Here is a 20047-nt window from a genome sequence, read left to right as displayed (position 1 = left end):
GTGAGCTCCCTCTCGCCTCTCTTCTTCTTCTTCTTCTTCTTCTTCTTCTTCTTCTTCGGGCGAGTCTCCGTCGACGTGTTTTTCTTTTTCTTTTTTACATAAATGACCCTGGGTACAGTCACGCACACAGGGTCGGGTTGACCGCACCAGGTGCCGCACCTGTGTCGCATCGACGCGGGTGCGGCACCTGGTTGGCCGAATCCCTGTGACATAGGGCCAACCCAACCCAACCCGATGTCCACCCCTAAGTACCACTAGGGGTGTCAACGGGTCTGGCTTACCCGACAGCCGACCAGAACCAAACCCTATAGGGTTCGGGTATGGTAACAAATAAGAAGACTCGATTAAGACCTGGGTCCGGACCTGAAGGTCCGATTAATAAATGGACTCAGGTATAGTTTTTGGAATTTTATACCAAACACGGACCCGACCTGAGTTTCGATTAAGACCCGCAATTTTTTAATGTAAAAATGATAAAAAATATTATTTTACCGGGTATGATCCAGGTCTGGTTCATGTAGTTCTTATCAGGTCGGGGTATGGTTTCTCTTATAGTAGACCCGATTAGACCTGGGTCCAGACCCGATACCATACCCAAAAATCTGGTTCAGCTCTGGTTCCACCTGAGTCCGAACCAAACCCGACCCATTGACACCCCTAAGTACCACCATAGAAGTGCTTATATATATATATATATAGGCTAACCGGAATATGTTTCCTAGCATGAACCAAGATTTTCATAGTTTTTTATTTTTTTTCTAAAATTTTACCGTACAAATGTAATCTAGATGTTTGGTTTTATAGAAACATACTCTTGGATCATCTGATTACAATGTAAAAGAAAGATCTTTAAAGGCCTGAAAATCAACAGCTAGAATTTTTGTAAATATTCAAGCATTAAAAATCGCATTTCATGATCCGATTGTGATGATCCAAGAGTTGATTCCTAGCAAATGGACCATGTTGAATGCATCTGCAGGGTTAGATTTGCAAAAACAACATCGAAAATGCCTAGTTCATACGTAAACATATTACAGTTTCCTTCTATATATATAGGGAAATGGAAACCTACAAAATACAAAACCTACTAAATGAAATATGATAATGGATTTTCGGTTTTTTTTTTTAATTCGGACCCCATAGATGTGTTCAACACGATTGATTTACTAGAAATCGACACTTGGATCATGCATTTTGGATGAAAAAAATGGTATTTGGATCCTCAAAAATGATGCAGAGCATCCGGATATTAGCATAGAGCATAAGAGCAATCTACCATTAAAGATCCGATCCGGGAAATCTTACCCCAGAGGACACAAGCATAATTCGATCTGTTTGGGTCCAAATGGATCTTAAGGGCATTTTGGTTATTTTGCAAAATTTAATTTTCGGGGATTTTCTTCATCCATCTCAGAAAATTAAATTTCATATGTGGTTCAATTTTTGTGTCTTTTGGAATCACCTGTTTGTATTTTCTGTTTTTGTTTTTGTTTTTATTTTTATTTTTTTAGGGCGTTGGATTCTACGTATTCGGATAGTTCTGGTATCTATTAGGCTCAACTTTGGGTACTAGAGGGTACATTGGGAAAAAGGGTAGTTTTATTTTTTGATCCAACTTTGGATTTGGACCTTAGGTCCATTCTTTTGCTAAAGATCCAATTTTCAAGTTTGGATCTTGAGAGGGATCCAAAAATTCAAACTTTGGATCTACATTAGCCATCTTGAGTGTAATATCGTGCTTTTTCACACTTAGCCAAATTATGATTTTTCGAAGAATTGGCTAAGTCTGGGAGAAAAATTGTTTGGGGCTCGGTTTTTAGACTGATGTCTTTGAGTCTGAGCTTGGCCCAGGTCCCATCGACAAGGTCGCAACGAGCCAATCGAAGCAAGATAAAGAGTTTTATTTTTGACTTTTATATTCAAGCGAAATTCGAGCAAAATTCGAGTAAAATTTAGAATTTGATATTCGTGTAATATGTCGTTGGAAGCGTCTCGAAATTCTGAGCGCAATGATATTTTACTTTTCTAAATTTGGGCTACGGTTGGCCCAAAAATCGTGTTTTTCAAAAATTGAGCAGTTTGTCGAAATGGATCCGGAGTTGGATCAGGTTGGATCTGATGCATATGATCCGAATTATTATGGATTTGGATCTTATTTAAGAGATACTTAAATCTGGATTTAAACCAGATCTTGATCCATTTTCGTTTTGGGTATGGGTTTGGATTTTTGGATCCAGGTCCGGATCCAAATCTAAGCCACGCATTTTTCAGCTTTAAATTCAATATAAAGCTTTAATTTGGGGTTTAATAAGGTTAAGAATCCTTCTAGGTTAATTTGGCTATTTTTGAAAGTTTTTAGATAATTTTAATTAATTAATATTTAATAATTAATTAAATAAATAAATAATTTATATTCATTGCGAATTTTATTTTAGGGCTGTTTAGGACCTCTTAAAAGAGTCCATATACATGCCTTAGAAAGCTAAAGAAAGCTTTAGAAAGAGTTCTAAAAGACTTGAAAAGTTTTACGAAAAAAAAAAGCCATGGAAGTTTTAAAAAAAACTTGAAAACTAGAGAGATTTTCCTTATTTTAAAACTCTCCAGCCCTTTAAGAAAAGGCTGGAGAAGAGGGGAACGTCACCCCCTCTCACTCTCTTTATATTAATAAAAAAACGAAGAAGGGAAAGAGGAGAGAGGAGAGGAAAGAGAGGAAGAAGAAGAATCTTCTCCAGCCATCCAACCTCTATTTTTCGTCTCTTCCGATTTTCAATTAGGTACGGGTTCTCTCTTTTGGATCAAATGAGAAATTGAGTGCCGAATCGATTTCCATGCAATATTTGGTTTAAATCCATGGTTAAATAGTGAATCTATGTGTTCACTCTAGAATATATGGATGAGGATCCATAGATCCTCTTTTATATGGGTGTTTTCGGTTCTTTATGTATAAAAATTCTGTGTATGGGTTTTCTATACAAAAACAGAATTTTATTTCATGTTAAAGTGGGCTTTTTAACACATGTTTCATAGTGAATTTGATTCCTACGTTATTGCATAATATACATATGATACTAGCTGCATGTATAATTGTTATGAATAGGGAAAATTCTGTGTAAGCATGTATGGTTTCATAATAGTTTACATGAGCATGTCAATATCAAATGCATACTTGGTATTTGTCTTGGTATTTGTTCAGGATATTGATGGGCATTCCCATGGTTGGATTCTTGATTTCCTCCCATTATTTTTAAAATGAATTTCTGTATGTGTTAAAACAGAATGTTTATCAATGGTATAAGTGTTTACTTAAAGACTTGTTGATGTTGATATAGGGTCCACTTTAGGAACTTAGCATATGCATACAAAAATATATGTTGGGTCATCAAAAAAAAGAAAAGGGGTTTGTTTATATCTATGTCAGAGGGACTCGGCTAGAAGGGTGCCGTACCCACATCGACGCGACTCGACGCGGGTGCGGCACCGGGTGCGATCAACCCGACCCTGGGTGCGTTGACCGCACCTAGGGTCATTTTGGTCCATTTTTTTGTTTTTTTTTTTTTTTTTTTTTGCCCTATGAAATGGACCCGCGCCGGGGGGAACCCCCGGACCCCCCTTATATATATATATATATATATATATATATATATATATATATATATATATATATATATATATATATATATATATATATATATATATTTTTTACATTTTTTGCCCCTGCCACACCCCCGCACCCGGGTTTTTTGGGGGTGCCAGGCATGCACAGGCCCGACCTGTGCAGGGCCTGTGTGCGGGCACTCTGACCTCTCCCAGCCGAGTGGGCCTCGATTGGGGCTGCTAGTAATCATAAGAAAAAAAAATGTGAGTATATATATATATATATATATATATATATACACACACACACACATTGTCACGTGCGCTTTCATTTGAGCAAATTATTTGAGTTGCATGGGCAAAACACATACCGGTCTTATACGTAACTGTACACTCAAATTATGCATAAGTGAGGACTGAGTTGGCATATAAAAATTTTCAGTTATGCTTGTAAGTTTTCAGATTTACTAGTTGTATCATATTCAGCCCTGTGCAAGTGAAGAAATGATGTGTTTTTACTTTCTTGTGTTTGATAGATTATGCTGAATCAAAGCATCATTTCAAGGCCGCATCTTGTGCATGTGCATACATTATATTGTTGCATGCACCACTGCTTGATTGTTCATTTGTTTACTTGAGGAAGCTTATGACGAAATGCATGCATTTGACATGAATACATGTATGGAATGAAAGCATGCACTTATCATGAAAGTGTGAACTCAAACTCACGTATACGAATATTATTGTGAATGCACATCTTTTAAGTTAACATAAATGAATTTGCATTGAAAAGCATTTGAAATGAAAGCATAATGGTATGTTATTCATAATGTTTGTATATGAATGCATAGATGACCAAAATGAATCATCTTGGGCGGTGTGAGCCTCGAGCATATGATGCTCTGTGTTTTAGTGGTTCTATGCTTTATAAGAATCAAACGTGATATTATTGTTCTAATTACACTATTCTATTGTTGCCATGGGTGTAGGCCGTGAAGAGTTGTGCATGTGGATATGCGAGCTTATGTTATTAATTTTGCATGATGAGTTGCAAGTAATGAAAATTGACATTAATAACAAGATAAAAAAAAAGAATAGTGTAACTTACGATCCCTTGATGATCCTTCTAGGGAAAGGTAATCTTGGGTTTAGCGGTTTGAGGGACCGTGAGGATACTAAAACTATGTGTGCGTTATTGTTGACCCCTAAACCTGATATGGAGATTCTTCTCCTAGCCACGGTTTCAGGGAGAGTCCGCCACTTTGCCTGGGGGTGGTGTGTAGACACAGTTGTTGTTTTTCAAGAAAGTGACATTTATCCGTATACCAAGAAAGTGACACTTGTGGATTTGGATGTCCCTAGTGTTCTGGACATTAGATTTGGATGTCTAATGTTCCGAAGGCTGTTTCGGTCGAAGGCTAAGTTTGGAACCCAATAATAAAATACAAATTGTGTGCTAAGCTACCTTAGGAACCCTACTTGACCTCGGGGATTTTACCCGTTTGGTGTATCCGCGGGCAACGGTAATTAAAAATAAAAACTTAAATTGTGTGCATTTAATAGAGACATGCATATGAAAAGAAAATTCTACCAAGAGGTAATAATTTACTCTTGCATTGCACTGAAGCCATGCATATTCCTATTATGCATTAGATCATGTATGTTTACATGTTCCCTTAACTGTTAAATATTGGTGTATGCATAATGTTGTTCCCTAATGCATGTTAAATGATTGTATTGCTTAAATTGTGATCTCTGTTATTTATTAAATGTACTCTCATACTTAATAATTGTTATTTATTATATGAATACTTAATTGAATTATGAATTTGTCATAATTGCATCCCTCTAAACTATTGCATGAATTTTTATTTGTATTCATTATGCTCATTTGTTTCATTAGAGGTACTTGTACTCAGAATTTCGGTCCTGACACCCCTACTTCTGTGGTTTTTCGAAGCCACAGGAGATCAGTGAAGTGACTCGCATCTGGGAGAGCTACGAGTGTTACACGGTTGCTAGACAGCTTCACAGATGGACAGCGTGACTACTTTTCTTTCATTTCCTTTACATTTACTTGTTATCGCACTCTGGTTCTTTTTATGCAATTGTCTCGAGATTACTATTTCTTATTTAATTAATAAAATTTTGGTTTGCTATGATATGGATGATAAATGTAAGATCCCTTGTCATTGGTTGGTTATCCAACGGGGAGTGGAACGGTAAAGGCCCCGGGTTTCTGGGAATGTTTCCGCACTTGTTTTAAAAAAAATATTGCACTTTGGGTATGAGTTGGGGTCGTTACATTGAGAGAATGCATTTATTAGGTCAATGTGGATCTAGATCCACACTAAAGAGGCTTCTAGAAAAATCGTGTAAGGGGTTTAAGAGCCTCTTGAAAAACGCTAGATGCCATCATGGCTTCTTTTGACTTAATTTGAAAAGGCCTAGAAACTTGAAGAAGCTTTTTTAAGGCTTCCTATAAAATAGAGCTAGCATTAAACCTAGCTCTACTTTTGGAGTATTGAAAAGAGTTGGGTTTTGAAAGTCCATTAAAACCATTGTGGAAAAATTTTGGGGGGAGGCGGATCTTGTCATCTTTGAAAAAAAAAATTATGAAAGAGAAGGAAAGGAGAAGTCGATTTCCCTTAAAGGAACCCTAGCCGTGTGGAGGAGTTTGTCCATTGAGGCAGCCGTAAGGAGCCTTGCTATGCCGAGAACAGCGCTGTTGTGATTCTATATTGCTGTTGTCCACAAACCTTGTTGTCATTGCTGAGTCGTGGGTGTTGCTGCCATTGGAGACCTTGAAGCTTGGAAACTTACATTGTTTCAAGCTTGTTTGTGTGAACCTTTCTTCGTATGAATCTTGTTCGTGGAACACTGTTGTTGTTGTTCGAGTGAACCCTTGTTGTTCGTGAAACTTGGAGTTGTGACTTTTTCTGGAGGTCCCGAAGAAAACGTGTTTCTTGAATCGGCCAACCTTCATCAATTTCGGTTTGGTTAGAAACTGGATTATTTTGCTAAACTTGTGTTGTGAATTGGGTCTAGAACTTAATATTTCATTGTGATAATTCTTGTTTGAGTTCTCATTTAAGTCTACAACATTTGAAACTCAACAACATTTTAAAAGATTTCGGTTTTGTGAAATTGATTTTCATGTTATCTTGTGTTTAGTGAATCTCTCCTGTGTTGCTTGTGTTTTGATCTAACCAGAGTTGGGTTAAGGAGGAAAGGATATTGAACATTGCAGAAATCACCATTAGAAGTGTTTTTCTGTGGAGGTCAAACTTTAATCACCCAAAGATAAAATCGGCATATAATTATCTTGGTTGTGCTTGTTTATATTTTCAGTTTCCCGGTCCGTCTGACATAGTCTCAGTAAACAAAGCGTATTTCCTCAGATATAGGTCTGATTTATGTGTGCTTAGATTCATTGGAAAACTGACAAATTTTCCGACAACTTTCGTGTTCTGTCTGCCAGCAAATTCTGCCTTTACAGTCTCTAATAACGGACCCAAACTGATTGTGTTCTAGTTTATCAGTCAGTCTCAGTGTTGGTGCGCTATCTCGACACCCCAGTGTTAGAATTTTGTGTTCTTGGAGTCGTTGAAAAGCTATCGAAAATATTTGTCTTTTGTGTTCTGTCCGTCAACAGATTATGTCGTTACAGTCTCTGACAACGGACCCAAACAGAGAATACAGTCATTTGGGTGACTGTACTTCTGGTTTATCAGTCAAGCCCGTTCTTCGTTGTTAGATTTTGATCTTTCACCAGATCTGAATCTTGAAGAGGAAGAAGACGAAGAAGGAAGAGAGGCTGCAGAAAAAAAAACCACACGTTTTTGTAGTAACTCAACGTGGGGCAATCCATTTCTTAAGTATTAGCATAGCCTCAGCTGTTGCAGCAGCCATGAAACGGTACTCTGCCTCTGTACTAGATCGAGCCACTGCCTTTTGTTTACGACTACTCTAGGACACTAAGTTCAACCCAATGAAGATGCAATAGTCAGACACTGATTTTCTATCAATTGGATCACTCGCCCAAGCAGCATCTGTATATGTGATAATTTTATGTCCACCCTGTCCTGTCAAATCTTTTCTATAGACTATGCCATCTCCAATCGTCCCTTTCAAATAACGAATATTCTCTTTACCGCTTCCATGTGTCTTATTCGAGGTTCATGCATGAATTGAGAAATCTAATTCACAGAATACACAATGTCAGGACGAGTAAATGTGAGGTATTGCAACATTCCCACTATGCTACGGTGTGGGATCATGATATAAATCTCCATCTTGACTGTTGAGTTTTTTATGCAAAACACTTGGAGTGGTTAAAGGCTTGCAGTCTTTCATCCCTGTTTTAGTAAGAATATCAATGCTATATTTATGTTGAGTGAGAATCAAATCATCAATTGTTTTATCAACTTATACTCCAAGAAAGTATCTCAAATTGCCAAGGTCCTTCATCTTAAATCTTCGGCTTAGAAGTTCCTTAATACCTTGAACATGACTCTACGAGTTCCCTGTAATAACAATGTCGTCCACATAAGCAGAAGAACAATTGCATCTTTCTCTTTGAGAATGAACAATGAGTGATCCAACGCAGGCTTACGAAAGCCATGCTTCTGTATCTCAAAAGAAAAAGTCTCAAACCACGATCTGAAAGCCTGTTTCAAGCCATACAGGGCTCTTTTGAATCTGCACACGTGTATGGGGTTTCTCTTCAGCATATCCTACCGGCTGCTCCATATATACTTTCTCCCTCAATTCACCGTGCAGAAATGCATTTTTGACATCCAACTGATGAAGTGGCCATCCATGGCTAACGGCCAATGATAGAATAATACGAATAGTTCCCATTTTGACTACAGGACTGAAAGTTTCATCATAATCATGTCCATGTTCCTGAGTGAACCCCTTAGCAAGGGGTCTTGCCTTATACCTCTCAACACTACCATCCGGTTTATACTTGATTTTGAACACCCACTTTGAGCCCACAACATTTCGATCAACTGGCAGGGACAATTTTCCAAGTATCACATTCATGAAGAGTCGTCATCTCTTCATTCATGGCTTCAACCCACTTCTTAGATTTCACAGCTTGATAAAATGTGATAGGTTCACTTTCTTTGTCAAGCGCCGGCAAGAATAACTGAAAATCCATGTTGAAACTATTGTAACTAACCAACCTGTCAACTGGATGCTGAATTCTGCTGGATTTTCTGACACTCGAGGAATCTGAGCGATTATCAATAGGAACATTTGTAATGGGAGCAGCATCCATCACAATCGAATTATGTCATCTCACATAAGTAATACCGTGAAACTTATTAGCATCCAAAGACTCTGATGTGAAACCACAATTTCCCTCGCTTGAATTTGGCACTGGCAACTCTTGTCCACAATTTAATGAACTCAACCTTGTATTTGCAAATAGCTCTGCACTCAGCCATGGGTGGTACGTCTCAATACGTGAGGCTGACTCTTTGAGATGAATGGTATTATCACCAAAATTAAGCTCATCAAAAACATCCCTTGAAATTCCGATATGACCACTTGTAGGATTATAGCATCTATAGCCTTTATAATTGTCAGCATATCCAACAAATTTGCATTTCGTAGCATTTTCCTAAAACTCGTTTCTCAAGGAACAATCAATATGTACATAACAAATACATCCAAAGGTAATCAGATAGTCATAGTCAGGATCAACACCATATAGGGAAAGAAAAGGTGACTTATTTTCAAAAATCACCATGGGTAATCGATTTATCACATAAACGGCAGTATGAGATACTTTAGTCCATAAATCGATGGCCACATTACTGTCATGCATCATACTCATTGCGCACTCAATAATATGGTGATGTTTCCTTTCAGCAATGCCAATTTGTTGGGGCGCATGTGGGTAGGAGACACGTCGATTTATCCCATTACTTAAAAGAAAATTGATAAAGACTGTGGAGGAAAATTCTCCACCACCATCACATTGAAAATGCAATACATTCTCAAAGAATTGGTTTCTTACAAAGGAAAGAAAATTGCGAAAGAGACCAAACACTTCACTTTTGTGTTTCATAAAGAAGATCGAGGTATAACGAGAATAGATGTCAACAAAAATTAGGTAGTAACGAGATCCAGATTTTGAAACAACCGAGGCAGGTCCCCAAACATGAAAACATATGATTTCAAATGGCTTCGAAGCTCTTTTATTAACAAGATTGAAAGGTAACACATGACTCTTACAAAGTTGACAACTAGAACACATATGACTACCTTCTTCATCATCCAAACCGAACTTTGGTAAAACACTACGAAACACAAGCTTCTCAAAAAAAAAGACTGACTACAATGACCAAGGCGACTATGCCAAAAATTTGGCTTATTACATTTAGACAAACTTAAAAGGGACTCTGAAGAAGAAGAGGTTCATGCTTGCGAAAATGCTGAGAGGACAGGACTTGACATGAGCTTCGAAGAGGAATCAAGAATGGACTTAGTGGATGCAGTAGGGTCTTCCTTGAAGACGTACATATTCTCCTGTTGTTCCCCTTTAGCAAACGTCTCCTTCGTAAGAAGGTCCTTCACATAGACAGAAGAAGGGGTAAATTCAACAAAAGAATGTGTCATCAACAAGTTTGGAGACAGAAATGATATTCTTTTTAATACTTGGAGCATGCAGAACATGAGACAATTTGACTGAAGAATTAGGCATAGGAATACCTGCATTTCTAACGTGTGAGATGGAGTGATGAGATCCATCCCTATTGACTATACTATTTTTACCATAATAAGGGATAGAGTTTAAAAGCTTACTAGAGTCTCCTGCCACATGGGTGGCTGGCCCTGAGTCCACATACCAAACTCCTTGATCATTTTGCTTCAAATTAAGCCTTGATAATGTTGTCAACATCAATTCTTTCACTCCATCACTCACTTTTGTTGTATCTGTATCCTTCTTGATGTCTCTCTTTGGCTGTTTTCCCTTATTTTGAGAGTTCAACCAGTATTTTGCCTTGATGTGACCTCTTTTGTTGCATAAGTAGCATGTAGGGACTGTCCTTTGATCTTGGTTTCCTATATTAAAAAGGAGAGAAGAATTGGGTGTAGGAAGGATGCCTCATCCCATAGCGTTACTTCTCCCTTGACCACGTCCTTCCTGAAACCCTGCTCCTCCTCGCCCACGACCATAGGTCATATTGGTCACTAGAACATCATGAGCCGAAGGTGTCTGTGCAACAGAATCCTCAAAAAGACCTTTGAGGCTCATCTCATATCGTAGAAGCTTTGCACGCAGGTCATGAAAATTTGGAAGCTCAGGGAGGCACAAAAGTGATGTGGACAAGACGTGATATTCTGGGCCTAGTCCACTAAGTGATTGCTGCACCTTATCCTTTTCGGACACTTTATGCCCAATCACTGCCAACTGATCAGTGATGTTCTGCATTTTGTTCAAATATTCCATAATAGAAGAATTTCCCTTTTGCAAAAGCTGAAACTGGCACTTGAGGTAAAGAGCCTGCGCCTCAGATATTTGAGAATAAGTGTGAATCAGCCTATCCCACAACTGCACTGATGTACAATCATCTGGAACTCCCACTAGCACCTCCTGAGAAAGTGTAGAAGTGATATAGGCAACTAACGCCTAGTCCTTCTTCATCCATGCAATATAATCTAGGTTCCGGACAATCTTGATGACTGCAGCCCCTTTTTCATCCTTGTCCTCTCCAGAGACAGTCTCTGGTGGGCTCGGGACTGATCCATCTGGATGACCAACGAGATCTTGACTCTTGATGAAGGGATAAATTTGTTTCTTCCAGGTTAAGAAGTTGGAATTTGTGAGTTTTTCCGATATAAGCTGATTCAGAAAGCTAGAGAAGGGAAAAGTAGATTGGGAGAAGGGATCCATGACAAGAAGAGAAAGGAACAACACGCAGTCCAATCAGTCACAAATATGAGAATCGCAACACGCAGTCCAATCAATCACAAATATGAGAATCGACAGCCTGCGTTCTTTTTTTTTTTTTTGAGATAAGGCTGCCGATCAACAAAGAAAATTAAGTCTGCGCGCAGATGACGCAGACCTGACTTGGAATTGCAGAACTAATTTGTGAAAAACAGGAATCAAACGAAAAGAAATTTTCAAGATAAGAAAGGAAACCTTCAATCAGAAATGTGCAATAGGATTTCAATATGGAACGTGGAGCAAGAAATATGTTTTGGGACTGGACGATGAAACCAAACAATGATAAGGAATCAGAAATAAAGAAATCGCAGCTCAAATGGGCAGAAACTTACAGAGACAGATCTGAATCTGACGTCAAACACAGATTTGGGCTTGATGTCAAATTCAGTGTTAATAAAATTTTTAGAAAAGAAAACAGAAGATGGAAGGAGATGGGAATAAAGAAGATTTGAGAATAAAGGACTTGTGTTTGACGTCAAAAGGTTTAGAACTGGACATCAAAATCAGAGTTTTCCTTTAAGAAAAAAAAATAGAGATTAGGGTTTCGTTGAGAAAGAAAATTAGAGGATAAAACCTGGAATATTGAAGACGATCTCGCTGGGCATTCCTTCTGGAAAACAGTCACAGAACCGCATCTAAACCTGCTCTGATACCATGTCAGATTTTTATCTTTAACCAGATCTGAATCTTGAAGAGGAAGAAGACGAAGAAGAAGGAAGAGAGGCTGCAGAAAAAAAACCACACCCCTTTTTGGAGTAACTCAACGTGGGGCAATCCATTTCTTAAGTATTAGCATTACAATATTTAGGGGACATTTTTACCGCTGGTTACAATATAAATTAACAAAACAGTAGAAGCACAGCAACTATAAAACATATGAAACAAAACAGATTTGGATCCAGACCCAATCCAAAACTGTTTTGCATCCTTTTTATTCGTATCATATCTTAGCGTCTCGATATTGAAAAATTACAATTTTTGAAGCATTGTTGTTAACAATATTTTCAAATTCAATGAGCTACTGAGTCGAATTTCAGTAGTATCAGTCACTGTCGTATCTCTGAAATTTCATTTTGATAGCTTTCACAATAAAATAGTAGGTTCGGTGTCTTGGTCGCGAACTGACTAGTGGTCGGACTGCACCAGAAAATTTATGAAATTTGTAAGTTGTTAATTTTTGAAACCTTATAAAAAGCTATCCATGCATCGGAATCAAATGTTCCAAGAACTGATTCCTAAAAAAACAAACATATAGATCACATTTGTACAGTCAGAATTTCGAAAAAACACCAGAAATTCATGAAAATCAAATAGCATGTTTCCTTTGGTAGGTTTTGTATTTTGTAGGTTTCCATTTCCCTATATATATATATATATATAAGAGAGAGAGAGAGAGAAACATGCTAAATGGGTTTTTCGGGCCATTTCATTTTATTTTTAAATTCTGGCCGTACAGATGTGATCTATGTACTTGATTTTATAGGGATCATCTCTTGAAGTGTTCAATTCTGACACATGGGTGGGTTTTTATAAGGTTCGAAAAATCAACAGTCCAAAATCTTTGTAAATTTTTGAAGCTCCAAATATCATTTTTTTCATCAAAAACACATGATCCAGGTGTGGATTTCTAGTAAATCAACCATGCCCAACACATTTATGGGGTCAGAACCGCCAAAAAAGCACCGAAAAAGCCGAAAACCCCATTTAGCATGTTTGATTTAGCATGGATGTATTGCCCTATATCTATATATATTGATAGAGATCAGTTTGTTCAATATCTCGTACAAAAATCTAAACATGAAAAATAACAGAAACCAAGAAGAAAGGTGAGAAGGAATCTCAGAGCATTATAATTTTCTTACCAGATTGCCAGAACAAAAAAGGTGACACTACAATAAATTCTCAATGTGAGGCAATATAAACATTACAACTTACAAGGGTTGATTTAAATACCTTTCGATATTCCAAAAAATTAGATTGCTGTTATGAAGTCCTAGGGAATCCAGGTGAAGTATAATTGGCCCATGTTCATCCTCCTTTGCTGGGATGCAGATAATCACCAAACTCCAGTGCTCACTGATCCCATTTAGCAAATCATGTAAAACAAAAAACACTAAAGGTAAACAATTACTGCAAAAACTTAAAAAAGAATCTACAACCCATTATAATACAACAAAGGTATCCAATAGCCTTAGAAATTAAAAAAGAAAAAGAAGAAGCCTACTCATATCATGAGTTGTCGATTATGTCTGCACATGACACATACTCTGACATAAGTGTGGCATACAGAATAGAAATGGTATTCATGTCATGACGTACATTTGTCTGAATTTATCTATTCAACATATAGCATGGAGCTGTATTGGTTTTCCTCATTAACATTTTGAGCGTAACAAGTAAAGATAAAAGAAGACAAATGGAAGCACCTCGACACAGTGAGGGCAAGAGACTGCTGTGAAACAACACTCAGATAAGATTAACAATCATATTCACAGTTCTCGACATATTTCTAATGCACAACCCTATCATTTTTCTCTTCTTTCTCTTTTTTTCTTGTTTGGGAGGAAGAAAGAATCAGTACGAGAGCAGAATAAAAAGCTGGAAATTTGAGGCTAGCACCTTTTTGGTAAAAAGTCTAAGTACATTCATCACAATTAGCATCCAGACAAGAGAAATCATAGTCTATAGGCTTATCCTTACTGATAAAACCATCTCCAGTCTCTTTTACATTAAAAAAAAAAGTTTCAACTACTAATGATAAGGACGTCTGCAAAAGATATTATGCAATTTACGAACTATGACGTCAAAAATGTCAACTAGGTGCCTAGTCAGGCTAGTCGCTAGAAAACCTAGGAAGTGACGAAGTTCCTAGGTATCCCCCTTATGATGAGATGTGATGGCGTAATCATATTTATGAGAGCCCCCCCCCCTTCCTCTCTCTCTCTCTCCGCTTCTTCCTTTTGCTTCTCTTTGCTGCAGCGAGACGAAGGAGAAGAAGAATAGAGGAGGTACGCTGTCTCTCCCTCCCTGGTCTCGCTCTCCCCCCCCCTTTGGCTCTCTCTCGTCTTCCCCTCTTTGTCTCCCTCTCTCTCTTTCCCCGGTCTCAGTCTCCCCACCCCTCTTTGGCTCTCTTCTTCCCCCTCTTTGTCTCCCTCTCTTTCCCGTCTTCCCCATATGTCTCCCTCGACAGAGAGGGATAAATCGAGAGAGAAAGTGATAGAGGGAGACATAGAGGGGAATCGAGAGAGAGAGAGAGAGAGGAGGAAGACGAGAGCCAAAGAGGGGGGAGGAGAGAGAGAGTCAAGGGTTTCGGGGGGGGGGGGGGGGGGGCTTGTTTTTTGTTTTGTTTTTTTCCTGAGGTTCGGGTATCAGATATACCCGCACTGCTCCTGGAACTCATACCAATGTCGATGTGTGTTGACACAGGTGCGGCAGCTAAAGTGTTATGTCGCGGTAACATAGGTTGTTAGTTATTACTTGTTAATTTAATCGCTCATTTATTATTTTATATTCTCTATTTTAAGGTCCTTCTCATATTTTTTCCATTTCGCTATTTTGTGTAATTTTTATTTTAATTTTTTTATTTATTTTTTTAAATTCCTGAGATTTTCCAGAGAAAAACCACTCACTGAACAAAAAATGTGAGAAATTGCCTGGAATGATGCAGGTGACTATGCTTCATATATTCTGTTTTGGTTCTACTAATTCAAACCATTTTTCTCTATTGTGCTGCTCCAATGTTCTAGTATTGTTTGTGCATCTACTTTGTCATTTGCAAAGAGCATAGGCTGAGGGACCTCTTCTTGGATAGAAGATGTTAGTTCGCCTATGAGTATGACTGATACAAAAATGTGTATGCTTAAAATAGATCTTTGGTGTTCCCATATGTACATATATGTGTCTGTGCATGTAATTATATACATACATATATATAATATATCCGTGTGTTTGCGCATGTGTGTGTGTGTGTTTATATTATAAAAATTTGGTACTATTGTATGCTTGCTTAATGTCAATAAAGGCTGTGAATGTTTGCTGCTCCCTTCGTTGTGTGCTCTCCTCTTCTAACACTAGTTTCCATAATTAGTAGGTGGAGATCCTTAGTGTCAAACCATACAATCCATACCAATGAAATGGAATAGCATTCGAAGGAAAGAGAAATAAAAACGCAAACCTCCACTCAAATGAACCCAGGATCATAAGACAACTATAGCAAAGTGGAAAGACAAGCAATAGCGCTTCATATATCATCCAAGGAAAATATTAATAAATAACAAAGTTTATTGTGAGGTATAAAATCTCTAAAAAAGCAGAGAAACTCACTCTGAATATATTGGCAGAAATATGTACGACTTTTCAAATATATTGATCCCCTTCCACCACCTCCTAAGCTTCACAAATGAATCATCCTCATTTTTTCCCTGGAGTTACAGAAAAAGGTGAATTAACAGAACATATTTTATCAAACTAAAAATGCATCTACATAGTTTCAATGACAAAAGTTCGAAAAGATGACAAAGAATGTCTTCTGACTGATGAGAAAAACCAAAGACCACAGAGACCTTGGACATGTAAATAGTGTAGCTTTAAAATCAATCTTATGGCTCAAACTTCAGACCAGTTCCTTACTTTGTCACAAGGATAGGCTGTGGATACAGGGATAACGCCATATTTATGAAGTCCAATATGACTAGCATATAAGAGGATTTGAAACAGGAGACAAATAGATAATCCATGTGACACGTGACACATGGCCTACACCAATTGACTTTCCCAGATGCCAAAATTCACACTTTAGTTCTATGTCACAAGGACATGCCGTTTTGGGTGTGTCCCTGGTGGCACGAGTGGACAAGCTAGTACAAGACGATACAGACACTGACACGTACAGTTATTTTAATATTTATTAATAATATTTTAATACTTTCTGTTATTTTTCAATAAAAATATTTTTTACGATTACAATATCAAAAAAAGTTTTTATTGATTAAATAATTAAAAAAATCCATGCCCTCCTGTCCTGTTTTCCGAAAAACTTTTGAACTTGCGAGTCGAACTCACATCATGTGTCCTCGTGTCCACGAATCTTTGTGACAGCTTTAGATAAGTCATTAAGCTAACCACGGGAACCACCACATCACAGTTACCTGCATGTTGCCTCAAAAAAATAAGGTTACATGCATGGCTTATATTCATGAAACTGTGATTTCATCAGTTTAGCAAGTGTTTATCAAAAGAGATAATCGTATTAATAGAGTTTGATACTACATGTTAAGGTGTTAAAATAATCTATGCATCTTATCTTAGCATCGAATGGAAAAGATGATTTTCAATGCAAGTTTCAGATGAAGAAAATTGTTTGCTATATCAGGATAGCTTTCATAGTTGCCCTTTACAAGGCCATCAGGTATGAAGGATTAATAGACAAAGACTGGATGAATTTCCTGAAAGTTTTTCCATGCATAATATTAGCAGATGATGCTCCTACCCAGAGTTACCTGAAGCTTCTTAGATAGATGGGAAGCTCGCTTCCTGGAAACTCGCTTCGGAAGCACAATACTCCATGCTTCCGAAACTTGATGAGAACCTCGATTCCCCCACGTTTCTCCTATGCTTTCCACATGCTTCATCTATTCTTCTTATATGTTCTCCTACTCAACTTTTCATGTTTTTTTGTGTTTTTTCTCACTCTTCTCACTCACTTTCATGTGTTTTCTTTAAATTGGTAGTCATCATTTTTAGATTTTGTTAAAATTTTAATTCTTACACTAAAAAAATCATGAAATTTAATATTAGTCACTTTATTTTAGTTTTTATTTGTGTTTCATTTTGATTCTCATTCAACTCTTATATTCCTTTTTTAATATTCCTCGCTTCCCGCTTCCTAGACATTTTAAAATACATCGCTTCTCGCTTCCACTTCCCGTATCGTTTCCCACTTTCGCTTCCTAGTCTGGCAACCTTGCTCCTACCAGCATAACTTGAAAAGGAGAGGCCTTTTATTGGCAAGCAAATATCATCTTTGTCACGAAGAAGAAGAATGAACCCGCAGCATCTTTTAGATTGGTTTGGGGAGAATGGGAAGGCCAGTTGGACAGGATAGAATTAATATAAAAGGTTACTATTGAATACTGGATGAAATAGTGGTACTTTTTTTTAAAGGAATAGTGGGATTCCAGAAAAACTTTTTAGCAACAACTTATAATTCATTTCAATAACCAAATCGACTGCAAAATAATTATGGAAAGACCAGGATTGGGTCAAGCAGAATCGGATCCTTTGGAGATTTATGAATTTATGTGCCATATGTGTGCATTGTGAGCTATGTAACACGGACTCTTCTAACAGGGCACCGCACCCGTGTTGCACCTGCACCTAGGCGGGTGCGACACTTGGACACAGCTTCCCTTATGTTAGGTGAAGTCAACCACACTGAGGTCCATTTCTATCCAAAAGTAGATTCAGTTAACCCTAATCAAGTCCATTTTTATCTATATTATATATATATAAATACATAAATGCACAATTGCACACACATACACGTAGTGTTAACTTAAAATTGTTGAAAATTATATATATACCCTCCCTGCACCCTCACACCCAAGTTTTTTTAAAGTGCCGCATCACCGCATCCGCACCCGTACCCACACCCGCACCTATGTGACATAGATTGTGAGGTATTCAGTACTCAATTCATTTTTATAATTGTATGGTCTCTTCTTGGACAGCCATTCATTTTAACCTTTTAATGAAAGTAAAGAAAGAAAAAAAAAGTTGAAATTTCATATTGTTATCTTAAAAGTTAAAACTTATTAACTCATGCTCTTTTAAATTTTCAAAAGAAAATGTTTTTTAAGAAAATATATCTTGCATCAAATATTCAAAAAACTTTTAGTTAAAAAAGGTTCATGAATGATTTCAAAATTGTAGATTACCTAGGAGAAAAAGTTGCATCAAGTGGTCAAATATTTTCTGATTCCAGAGAATCATATGCACTATTTTCCAAATATTTGTAAAAATAGAGTATCTGTAAAATATGAACACAATTTTCACGTGAAATTCAAAATTGTAGATTACCTAGGAGAAAAAGTTGCATCAAGTGGTCAAATATTTTCTGATTCCACAGAATCCTGTGCACTATTTTCAAAATATTTGTAAAAATAGAGTATCCTTAAAATATGAACACAATTTTCATGTGAAAGTCAAAAAGCCTCAAGCAAGAGAATGTCTTGCCAAGAGCTTTTGATGCTTTATCACTATAAATATTGATAAAATCCTGACCGAGGAATTGCCCTTGTAACCCATCCAAAGTTCAGTAAGTTGTTATTAGAGTGTTATAAGTCATCTTGTTGAAAAAGAGGAGATACATTATCAACAAAGTTAGCAGCCATACACTTTTCATGTCAGTGTAGCATATACATCAAGGACAAGCTGATCACTATTTCTCAGGCTTAGGATGAATAAGAAAAATCAAATACCTATTAGAGTATTGCCAAAAATAGAAACAGAATCAACTTACAAATGATCAAGGAAAAAACTGTATTGGTCCTAGGAATATTCAATTTTCAGTTAGACAATAAAACAACTTGAATTGCCTCCATGCATTTACTAAAGAACCTCAAAGGAACAAACCTTGTATGATAAAGCTTCATCAAGCTTATTGTAGAAATATGTATTGAAAAATTGGTAATCACTTCGTGCCGTTCCAGTTTGAGATTGCATCTTTTGAAGGTATCTAACTCAAGTTGCCAAACAGAAAGAAAAATCAAACAAGTGAATAAAATTTTTACACTGAGTTACCAAATTCATCACAATGGTAATTTAGAATTCCGAGACAGGAAACTAAAGAACATTCAACTGTAGTTTTCCAGTAAGCACATGTAATCCATAGAAAGCTCACGTTGGAACGGGGGACTAGGGATAGAGGCTATAATAATTCAAATGAAACATGCAAAAAGTCCAAAGAAAGCTCAAATCCAGAGAGAGAGAGAGAGAGGGAAAGTTTCATCATTCAAATGCCACAACAAATAAGAAGATAACACTGTAGTAAAGGAAAACACGACCTAAAAGTACACAAAAGACAGTCACCCACCAATAATTGTTATCTATTTGCCTAGAAAGCTAAGTTTCTAAAGCAGTAAATAAGAGAACAAAACTTTACTCTACAAATAACATTAATTCTATTTAAATTTTTGTTTTCATGTCAAAATATGCTCCGAGTGAAGGAAAAAACAAATGCCCCAAAGCATAAAAATAGTTCATGAAAGATTTCGATACACATAAATTACCAATATATTACAAAGTATAGAATACAAGCTTAATACCTTGGATATGAGTACTAATCACTGTTTACACTAGATGATATATTAGAACCATTGTGCTTGACAAATATTTGAATAAATTGAGCCCCTATAACAAAAACTCTGGTAAACAAATAACAAAGCCTGCAACAGTTTAGCAATATAAATGAGAGGAAGTGAGAAT

At 37.0% G+C, this 20047-nt stretch overlaps 1 protein-coding gene across 2 annotated transcripts in view; it reads right to left on the bottom strand.

The window, feature by feature from the left end:
• The window catches only part of LOC149843603 (ubiquitin-like-specific protease 1D), a 128561-nt gene that overhangs the window by 44239 nt on the left and 64275 nt on the right, over nucleotides 1-20047 (bottom strand). For both annotated transcript variants that reach the window (XM_090001875.1, XM_090001876.1), the window contains exons 9-11: nucleotides 19196-19298; nucleotides 15887-15984; nucleotides 13517-13639 (exon numbers count right to left, since the gene is read on the bottom strand). In XM_090001875.1, coding sequence (XP_089858001.1) covers nucleotides 13517-13639; nucleotides 15887-15984; nucleotides 19196-19298 — 324 coding nt within the window. The remainder of the gene's footprint in view (nucleotides 1-13516; nucleotides 13640-15886; nucleotides 15985-19195; nucleotides 19299-20047) is intronic.

Source organism: Nuphar pumila, chromosome 3, assembly GCF_984573655.1.
Source record: "Nuphar pumila chromosome 3, dmNupPumi1.hap1.1, whole genome shotgun sequence".
NCBI classification, from domain to species: Eukaryota; Viridiplantae; Streptophyta; class Magnoliopsida; order Nymphaeales; family Nymphaeaceae; genus Nuphar; species Nuphar pumila.
The sequence above is the reverse complement of the archived record's forward strand: the minus strand, read 5'-3'. Positions and strand labels throughout refer to the sequence as shown.